This window comes from Arachis ipaensis, chromosome B4 (assembly GCF_059453495.1).
Source record: "Arachis ipaensis isolate K30076 ecotype BB chromosome B4, ASM5945349v1, whole genome shotgun sequence".
NCBI lineage: Eukaryota > Viridiplantae > Streptophyta > Magnoliopsida > Fabales > Fabaceae > Arachis > Arachis ipaensis.
Window position 1 is genome coordinate 2,702,750 of NC_142439.1, and position 10,775 is coordinate 2,713,524.

At 35.5% G+C, this 10,775-nt stretch overlaps 1 protein-coding gene across 3 annotated transcripts; it reads left to right on the plus strand.

Moving 5' to 3' along the window:
• Positions 1–3,416: 3,416 nt before the first annotated feature.
• Positions 3,417–8,526, plus strand: LOC107638236 (histidine--tRNA ligase, cytoplasmic). 3 transcript variants are annotated; one of them, XM_016341399.3, is made up of 8 exons: positions 3,417–3,653; positions 3,739–5,162; positions 5,488–5,667; positions 5,843–6,100; positions 6,605–6,739; positions 6,983–7,264; positions 7,467–7,607; positions 7,952–8,526. In XM_016341399.3, exons 2-8 carry the CDS (start codon positions 3,831–3,833, stop codon positions 8,249–8,251), a joined length of 2,628 nt encoding a protein of 875 aa, XP_016196885.1. In that variant the 5' UTR covers positions 3,417–3,653; positions 3,739–3,830; the 3' UTR covers positions 8,252–8,526. The 3 variants fall into 3 exon arrangements, with proteins under 3 accessions (XP_016196885.1, XP_020976098.1, XP_088340183.1); XM_021120439.2 differs by having other exon boundaries at positions 3,417–3,531; XM_088484057.1 differs by having other exon boundaries at positions 3,479–3,594.
• Positions 8,527–10,775: the final 2,249 nt, after the last annotated feature.

The following is a 10,775-nucleotide window of genomic DNA, read 5'->3' on the forward strand; positions in this document are numbered from 1 at the left end:
ACATATTATTCTCTCTCATCAGTTCTTCACAATCACATATTAAAGCTTTAAAGAAGTGCAATTTATCTATAGATATGATTAAGAACATTTAGCATAATGTCAAAAATTGTGCATCCCTATTAATGATGGCATATCCCACTCATTATTGGTTCCCCTACCTGATCATTTTAGAAAGCTAACTTGTACAATTGAATATCATTAACATACTACTTCAGAAGATGAAATTGATATTGTAATTCATAATAAAGAACAGGTCAATAATGTTTATTTCATTTAAGTACTATTCAGTCAAACAATCCTAGTTGATAATGGAAGAGAGGTTCTGAGCTTAGGACCACTAATTAGTAGAGGTTCCTGCCTTTAAATCTGCAGGCAATTGCTGGTGCAGGTATGAGAAAACCAACTGCAGTCGTAAAGAGTGAAGAAATCTAATTCTAACCTGAGGTTGAGAACGTTCTCTCTGTACCACATACATTCACTTCTTGATAGTCATCATCATCAACCCACTTAAAATAATTGCAGTGATTGTCCTTCTGCAATTTTAGAAAGGAGGAAACAAAAAAAATCAAAAAATACCCAACAACACAGAACAAGATGGAAAACCGTTAACTTTTTTCAACACCAATTACCCGGTAACTTGGACATGCGTGGAACAATCTATTCGAATTCTCTGCTGTCCCAGATTTTTTAATCACAGTCTTCAACCCACAGAAACATGATTCGTCATGAGTCTTCAACCTCTTCGTTCGCATTGAAGCGTTACAACCATGACTGTCATGCGACGGATGCGACAAACCACCACCACGACCTCCATTTCCTATCTCCATTCTTGCAGTGAACCAACAATTATAGCTCCTACTGAAGTCTATGGCCACCGGAAGTGTTGACGGCAACTAATTTATCGTTGAATTTGGGATTAAGGTTTATCTACTCAAGGACTAATTTGACTTGATATAAAAGACTTATGTTGTCAGCAACAACAGGGTACAACTTGGCGTCTGCCACACTGACAGGTAACGACACACGTCAGCGAACGTTTGCCAACTCAGCGAAGGAGATGACAGAAGGATGAACATGACCAGGTTGAGTATCTTTTGGGAACGAATTCGATTAATTTTATCTTTCGGGGACGAAAATAGAGATCGAGGTATCTTTTAGAGACGATTTTGACTATTAACTCTATTTTTAATCCTTTTTCTCTTGCGTCTGGTTAGGTAAAATTTCTAGTTGTTGCCATTGATTTTCTTCTAAATAGATAGAGTCTTTGCCATTAGCCAAGATAATATTGGACAAGATGATATCCTTTGTTTGAAAACATATATTCTATAAATATGGAATACCACAGTATATTGTCATTGACAATAGTAAACAATTTGTTGATAAAAAATTTTTTGACTTCCTACATAATCTTAAATTATTCAACACTTTTTTTTTTCTGTTGAACATCTTTAAACAAATAGATTGACAGAAACTACTAATAAAGTCATCTTACATGCTTTAAAGAAAAAATTAGATGATGCAAAGGACTTATGGACCGAACTAATATCATAAATTTTATGAAGATATAACACCACATCACACTCCTCTATTGTGGAGACACCATTTCGATTGGTTTATGGATATGATGCAATGATTCCATTAGAAGTTTCACAAGAGTTTATTCGATATCAATCTTTAGAGAAGAGTGATCCTAATGAGCCAAGACTTATGAAGCTTGATCTCATTGAAGAGGCATGCAATGTCGCCTCCTTAATAAGTCGAGCTATGTAATAGAAAATAGCTTGGCCATATAACCAAAAAGTTCAACCTCGGTCATTTCAAGTTGGCGACTTTGTACTTCGCAAAGTCGAACAAATGCGTAAACCACATGGTTTTCATTTTTTTTTGGTGCTTTTCATTTTTGTTCATCTGAACAATTTTTTTTGTTGTCTACGGTATCTCTCAATTCGACAAGTTAAGGATAAATTCATCACAGTTTTGAGCTTTATTTTAAGGTCTGTCGCTAGCTAATGGGTTAATGTATGCACAAAGCGAAATTCGAACATTCGACACTTGCTTAAACGGACGAATGAACTGACTACTCGATCAATCCAAATTAATTACTTCATCTTAACAATTAGTTCCACTCGTTGGTTCTACAACACGACTTTATCATCATCCAATCCTTACATTTTTTATTCACAGTTTTTATGAATTTTTTTCAGGTATGCTAATTCTTTTTCTATTCGTTTTAATTTTTCAGCCATTTTCTCGTAGTCTTTTTTTTTTTTTTTTTTCTGAACATATTCTGTTTTTTTCTTTTGCCACTATTTTCTCATTCATTTCATTTTTATAGACAATTTTTTGAGATTGTCCAATACTCATTAGCCGAGAACCCATAACCTGCACATCTACAAAGAGATTACTTTTTTATATATACCCAAACAATAAAGCTGTGTTCGATTCTAAGAATAGGATAATACAATATATTGAAAATAAGATGTAAAGAATAAAAACATAAAAATTAATATTCTTATATTTTTGTTTGGTGATAAACTAAAACAAATTATAAAAGTTTAATTTATTCTATTTTTTTTATTTAAAAAATTTGAGAAAAAATATAATAATAAAATATATAATTATAAAAAAATAATAAAAAATAAAAAAAATAATATTTCTTATTAACGTCTCTTTATCTTTTTTATCAGAATAAATATAAAATATATTAATTTAATATTTTTAAACATAATATCTCTGACTATGCTACTAAACAAACGTAGTATAATATACCAAGAAGTTAACAATATTATATATATAATATAAATATTTTAGTCATTTTTTATAATAGAGTTATTGTAGTTATTTTCTATAAAAAAATATTAATTTAGATCGGTTCAAGATTTGATTTATCAATTTTTTGGCCAAATTAATTTGTTTGATCTAATTTTATAAAAAATAACACAGTTTAATTAATTATATATATTAAATTTTAATTAATAAAAATATTATACATGTAAATACTGGTCTAACGCAATGTCTCCTGCATCGTTTACTAGCTTCCCGTTTACCAAATTGGTCGCACAGTGACATGTATGGAAAATGCTCGCTCTGTAGGGATTTAAATAAGGTGAATGCTATGGTATTTAAAAAGTGGTGTCTATTTACTAAAAAAAGTTAAAAAATAGTATTTAATTTAAAAGATATAACAATAAATAATTTTAAAAAAATCAAAATTTACTACAAAAAAATAAGTTAGACAAAATTTAGACTCTAACTCTAGACACCATAGAATTGGCCTTTAAATAATCCTCTCCAGTCAAACCATGCAGGAGTTTTTTATATTCTTGGTGAGCTCAATAATCTCATTAAGGCAGTAATCTTTTTCCCAATAACCAAGTGTATATATATAACCTAGAGTTTTGTCCTGCGAAAAGACTACCTAGATTAGATCTTAGGCTAGCATAATATAAACAAAATCCTATCTCTCAAGGAATACCCTTTACAATTACAAGGATTACTTCAATAGAGAAAAAAGTGTGACTGTCATAACTGGTACATTGTTATTCGTTATTGACCCTGATCAAAGCAAAACATGCTTTGTTGAATGTTAACAGGGTTCACAAACACTATCAACGTTCTCTCATTTAACTTTCGTGGATGCTTTATGAATTTCGGTGGTGTTCTAATTTTAGTTTTAATATGATAATTTTGGTTTAGTGTTCCCACTTCTCAGTTTTTATTTTATTTTTTGTGAAACAGAAGGTGGAATTGACGAAAAACCCAAACCCCTAAAACAGTAAAACCCTGCTTCCGTTGTCTCAAGTCTCAACCAGTTTCACCCTCCACCACTCATGGCTGAGCTCTGTACCGTTACACTCGGCGGCAAGGGCTCCTCCTTCTCCTCCTCCACCATCTCCGCCGTCGCCGCCAGCCTCGCCCATGTCCGCATCGACACATCCGCCCTCGACAGGCTCTCCGCCTCATCGTCCTCCGCAACGCCGTCGTTGAAGCACACCATCGCAATCCCTAGCTTCCTCTCCCTCTCGGAAACCAGAGCCTTCCTCCTCGTACTTCTCAACAAGCTCCTCCTCACTTCGTCCTCTTCCATTCGCGCCGACCTTCTTTTTCTCATTTCCGAATCCCTCAATTCCAACCCCAACACCTTCCGATTCGAAAACCTCCAAGTCACAGAAGACGAGTTGCTCGTTCTCAACAACGCTTCTTCGGCATTGCTTGGAGTTTCAGCTATTTTGGACCACCAATCCGCCGCATTGACGTCCTTCTCCGATGTCGCCGCTGCACTGTCCTGTGAGGCCTCGAAAGCCGACGTGACCGCCTTCAATTTGATGGATTCCGGTGATGGTCATACCTCCAAGGAGGAAGTCGGAGTCGCCAGTGATATGAGGGTTCTGCTTAACGGATCCAAGCTGGTGGGAAAGGAGAAGATTGGATCGGTTGCCAAGGTTCCAAAGATTCATGGAACTTTGAGGGAGCAGGTTAAATTGGTGCATTTGAAGATGCGAGTTGAGTTGAATTCGGGTTTTAAATTGGCTGAAATTCAGGCTGGTAGTGATGGAACTGAGCAATCTGTCTCCACTGTGCTATTGTCATTGGCAGCGGCATTGAGGGAACTTGGTGAGTGTAGTTTTCTGCGTGCTAAGAATAATTTGTTGTCAATAAGCAGTGATGATTTGAAATCGAGCATAGGCGAGATGTTTGGAAAGGAATGCCCCACTGATGCTAGCTTAGGCAGTGGTTTTAATGCGGCTTTGGGCTTGGTTTTCGAAAAGGACTACGTTAGATTTGCACACGAAGTCAACGTGCTTTTGGGGTCTGTTTGGAAGATTGTGGCGTGGGAACTTGTGACTGCCTTTGCTGTACTTGAAGGTACGGAGCTGAATGAAAAGTTTCAAGGGGTTCAGGGCAATGCAGAGAATTCAAAAGCAGACAAGAAGAAGAAGAAGGTTATTTTGGGCAAAGGAACTAGTTTGATTTTGCCATTGATTAAGGACGCGTTGCAGAGTAAAAGAGAAGCTGCTGTTCAAAAATCAGGGTTAGAGACGATGGTGGGAAACTTTCTATTGTTTTTGGATTCAGCTGAACCTGAGTTTAATGGATTTTTATTGAAGGTAAAGGATATTGTGGAAAGCAATGAAAGTAGAAGATTGCCAAAGATTCCAAAGGTAATTCTCTAAATGTACTTGTCAAGCTTACATATGTAATCTACTTAATTCGTATCAAATGCATTTGAGCACTTTTATGTGTGTTAATCATCGAAAGAGTAGACTGCTTGAGCTTGAGCTTGAGCTTACAAGGGGTGAAGCTATAAATAACATATATTCTAATTCCAATGGCTTGTGTTGCTGAGCTATTATTCATTTGTCTACTTTTATCTTTTTGGCCTTTGGTGCTGCTGTCTACAGATAATGGAATTGTTCTGTGTTTGCATCTGTTCCCACATGGGATGTGTTTTAGTCTTTCCTTGAGTATTGCAATACAAAATTTCAGGGAACTCGTGATTTCGCCAAAGAACAAATGACAATTAGAAAGAAGGCATTTTCAATAATAGAACAAGTTTTTGAGAGACATGGTGCCACAGCTTTGGATACCCCTGTTTTTGAGTTGCGAGAAACTCTAATGGGGAAGTATGGAGAAGATTCAAAGTTGATTTATGATCTTGCTGATCAGGTACATATATTTATTGCTGGTTTCATTTATAATCTTGCTTCTATATTTGATGACGTTCATATTTTATTTATCCTGACTTTGCTTCCATATGACTTTTATGTAGGTTATCTGTAAGATTGGTTTCTTCTTTTTCAAAGTTTATTTCATGCTAACTTGTAATCGACTTGTTTGACAGGGTGGGGAACTTTGTTCGTTGAGGTATGACTTGACAGTTCCATTTGCTAGGTTTATGGCCATGAATGGTCTGACATCTTTAAAAAGATATCAAATAGCTAAGGTCTACAGAAGAGACAATCCATCAAAGGGAAGATACCGTGAATTTTACCAATGTGACTTTGATATTGCTGGACCCTCTGAAAAAATGGCTCCAGACTTTGAGGTTGTTAGAGTTTTGACTGAATTGCTTGATGAGCTTGACGTTGGGGAATATGAGGTAAATATTTGTGTCATTTATTATGTAGACACAATATTCTTATGTTGTAGGACCGTCTTCTGTGCTCATAATTTGACATTGAGATCAAACATCATGAATTGTCAATACTTTTTGAAGAGTGGTTAGCAATGCAACAAATCTGAATTATACCCCTAGAAAATGTGCTAATTCTTGGGCTTATGTTTTGGTCCAGGATTTTTATTTAATATGTTCTGTGCTTACGGGCTTCGTTTTCCTTCAAAGTGCAATTGTTAACCCCCATTGTTATCAGAATATCAGTTCCTTTCTATGCCACTTAATCAATGATCAAACTACATGGAAGTTGATGTGGTCTTTGCTCAACCCAACTTTTGTGCTATATTTTACCTTTTTAATCCCAATCATTCCTTTGGATGTGACCGGCAATTGACTGTGGTTCTTGAAACTCTGTTGATTAATGTGTTCAGATTATGCAGTATATTTTGGTATGTGACTTTTTTCTTGTAACCATCGTATGTTTTGCAGATAAAGTTGAATCATAGGAAGTTACTGGATGGCATGATGCAAATTTGTGGAGTCCCGCCTGAGAAGTTTAGGACTATATGCTCAAGCATTGACAAGTTAGACAAACAGTCTTTTGAACAGATAAGAAAAGAAATGGTGAGACATATGCTTCTTCTTGTGGTTATTCGTATTTAGTATTTGCTTTTCTTCTAGTGCTGATAACTTACATAGGGTGAGTTTAGTATGGCTGTTACTTTTTAAATGTTGCTGATCTCTTAGGATAATATCTTTTCCGGTCCCCCCCCGTTGCTGATCTCTTAGGATAATATCTTTTCCGGTCCCTCCCCCCCCCCCCCCCCTTTTTTCGTCAGTAACATGGTTTGTGCTGTCATGCTGCAGGTGGAAGAGAAAGGATTAACTGCTGAGACTGCAGATAGAATTGAAACTTATGTGAAAGAAAGAGGATCACCTTTAGCGTTATTATCTAAACTTAAACAAGAGGGCAGTGCTTTCTTAGAAGATGCTGGATCTGCTGATGCATTGAATGACCTGGAAGTTTTATTTAAAGCTCTGGATAAATCAAAATGCATTGATAAAGTGGTTTTTGACTTAAGTCTTGCTAGGGGCTTGGATTATTATACTGGAGTTATATACGAAGCTGTTTTTAAAGGGGGTGCTCAGGTAATGCATATGTCTTATATGTCTTCCATTTTGAATGTTTGAACTTTAGTAACATTAACGGGTAATCTTTTATTCTCGAAAATACCTCTATGTTGAATTTAGTCTTATGATAGTCATATTTGTGTATGCACACTTTTTTGTTCATCTACATAAGTTTTATTTGAATCTCTCTCGTATTTTGGGATTTATGGTTTTTCCACAGGTTGGTTCAATTGCTGCTGGTGGTCGATATGATAACTTGATAGGAATGTTTGGCTCAAAGCAAGTTCCAGCAGTTGGTGTAAGTCTTGGAATTGAGAGAGTATTTGCGATAATGGAGCAACAGCAGAAGGATCAGAACCAGGTAAAAGTCATAATGCTTGATAAGTAACTTCATTGGCTGTATATGTTAAATATATATAATTATTGATTCTTCTGAGCATGGAATATCATTTTGAAACCAATTTTGTTACAACATTCAGTGAACATTGATGCTATACCTGAATACAAAAAAAAAAAAAAGGAAAAAAAAAAGGAGAAAGAAAATACAAGCCAGCTAATGTTCCTAAATAACTTGGATTAGTACAGTGTTTGAGTGATGATGGTGGCATACTGGCATTGTCTAGCCAGTATTCCTATTTTTGTTTTCCCTTCTGTACCTCGCTTGTTAGTTCTTTATAACTTCAGATTGGTATTGTGATTCTTTAGGTGCCGCGGCCAAACAAGACAGAAGTGTTAGTGAGCATATTAGGGAATGACCTGACGCTAGCTGCAGAGCTGGCAGGTGAATTGTGGGATGCTGGTGTGAAAGCAGAGTTCTTGGTGAATAAAAGAAGACAGAAGCACTTTGACTTTGCCAAAGAATCAAGGATTCCATGGATGGTGATTGTTGGTGAGCAAGAAATAAAGGAAGGTGTTGTGCAATTGAAAAACTTGGAGGCTAGTAATGATGTAACCATTCCTAGAGATCAATTTGCAGAGCAAGTTCGAAGTCGGTTAAACCCATGAAAGGCATGGCCCCTACGGTATTGTTTTTCGGGTCAGCATTCATCCTCATAACTGGGATTATATTATAGCTTTTACCCACTCGATAATATTTTGTTTCAAGTTCATTTACAATAGCAATTATGGTTCTTTTTTTGGATAGGTCGGTAATTCCTTATTTGATTATAGATATATTGAGAATTGAGATTGTTATGTATTCGTTTAATCCAAATTTAGCCCGGTAAAATCGATGTGTTTTTATCCTCTAGTGCAGTCACTTCTCTTGGTCTTACCAACAATTCATGATTTCTTGTTTTTTTTGTGCAAATCTTGTTTTGGCCCAAGAATGTATACGCTTCTTTTCTATTTAATAAAAATAATATTTAACTTTATGAGCAGGATGTATAGAAAGGACAAAGTTGCAAAGATATCTTGCAGATTGGATATTTAGAATAAGGTAGTTAAATAATAATGCTTCTTATTACATGAGTTAGTTAGAATTGGCGCCAAAAGCAGTTAGTGCAGAATTAAATGATCCGTAAGTTATGCAATTAGACTAACTAAAAGACAATGCTATTAAGCATGTGTAAGATATTTATTGTAGGCATATTGTAGTATATAAGCTTGAGTTAGATGTAATGAGTGTGAATGTGTGATTTGTTCTTGTAAGTTTTATTTTCCACCTTCTAGAAATTCACATAAAAGTTGGGACAAACTCTCTCTTTCCTCTCTTCACTTCCTTATCTCATTTCCTTTTTTCTCTCAGTTCAACAACTCCTTGTTCTTGATTCTCTTCACTCATAGAATTCACATTTTTTTATATGGTGCGGTGAGAAAAGTTGAAGGAATCACAAATTGAGCATCTCTTGAACGTTGAATAGATCCAGAATTCTTTGAGAATTCAAACCAATGGATGATATTTCAACCTCATTTTCTTCCATTGCTATCCAAATGCTAGCAAATCTGGTGAATCAGATCAATCATATACAGATGAATCAACCTAGAACTCCAACTAATAAACGAGTTCTTACTTTATTCACCCTGGAGAATCTAGGAACTCCATTAATTGCAACATTGGAGTAAACAATTATCATGCATGGGAGAAAGTGATGTGGCGAAGAAGATTCAGTTTGTAGATGGATCAATAAAAACAGAGAAGAATGGAAGCGTGAGAACGATGAACACTTATGTGACTTCATGGATAGACTGCACGGAGCGTGTTATGGATAGATTGGTCGGCAAAGGATTTGTTGAAAGAACTACAACGCAGGTATTATCAAAGCAATATTTTTAGAATTGCAGAATTGCTCAGTTCGAAGAGGAATTGTTTGCTATGAGACAAGGAGACCTTTTAGGCTGACAAGATGCTGAGAATAATGCACAAAGAACAGAGACAGAAAAATTAATGTTCTTGTTTTTAGTTTGGTGATAAACTAGAACAAATTATAAGGAGGCAGAAGCTCCAAATATTGCACTCATGGCGGGAAGAATGGACACGAAGAATAGATACTTGGTGGATGTTTGTTATAGAAACATGGTTTTCGCCCAAATACGAGGGAGAGGACACTGAAACAGGGACATAGAAATACAAAATCTCGTGTTTGACAGATGAGACATGAACAGCGACATTGTGTTCAGAGACATTGAGTTAGTATATTTTGTGACACTAACAAGGGACACACCAAAGAGAAGGAAAGACTGAAAAATTGAACCACACAAGAAGGTATCTCTCATATCATGGCTTTATCTGTTTTCACCCCAAACTCCTAGGTCATTGACTCGAGCTACAAATCATGTAGCATTCTCAATCACATTCTCAATCCCCTTTTTCTTGGTCACCCCAAACTCCTAGGTCATTGACTCAAGCTACAAATCAAGTAGCATTCTCAATCACATTCTCAATAACCTTTTTCTTGGTCAAGTTTGCACTAGATGATACTCGAACCGGAGACCTCTTGGTAAGAAAGGGGAATATATACCACTTGAACTAAGGCTCATTGGCATATTAGTTTATACTTGAATCATGTCTTTTTACTTGCCAACTACACACTCATGAAATTCATGCATGTGCACTTGCATCACAAGCACATACAAACAGAAACACACTTTGGCACCTTAGACTTGGTCATCCACCTTATCATAGAATAAATGCAATGGAGAAAGATTACGTTTTTCTAGACAATACTGAATGTAAAACCCTGTGATCCATGGCACTATGCCAAGTAGAAAAGACTTACTTTTCCAATCAATTCTGAACACTGGCCGTCTCGAATTATTGATGATGATGAAAAATTGTGGTAAATAAAAAATAAAAATATAATCAAATCAAATATAAAGTATTTTATTTCAAACACCCCCCCCCCCCAAAAAAAATGTTTCAAATTAAAGAAAGTAGTAATTTCTTTTGCATGATTAAAAGAGACTCTTTTAACAGCTTCAATTTTACGAGATTCTTTTTTATTTATGTAAATCATCCAATGTCAACTACATCTAAACAAAATTTTACTTTAGTCACAAAAAAAAAAAAAATAATAAAACAAAATTTTAC

What these genes read in the sequence shown, in the direction of transcription:
- LOC107638236 (XM_016341399.3), top strand. Translation starts at nt 3,831, where the DNA reads ATGGCTGAGCTCTGTACCGTTACACTCGGCGGCAAGGGCTCCTCCTTC. An exon ending in TTGACGTTGGGGAATATGAG is followed by an intron (nt 6,101 to 6,604) that starts GTAAATATTTGT and finishes TATGTTTTGCAG; the next exon opens with ATAAAGTTGAATCATAGGAA. An exon ending in TTTTTAAAGGGGGTGCTCAG is followed by an intron (nt 7,265 to 7,466) that starts GTAATGCATATG and finishes GTTTTTCCACAG; the next exon opens with GTTGGTTCAATTGCTGCTGG.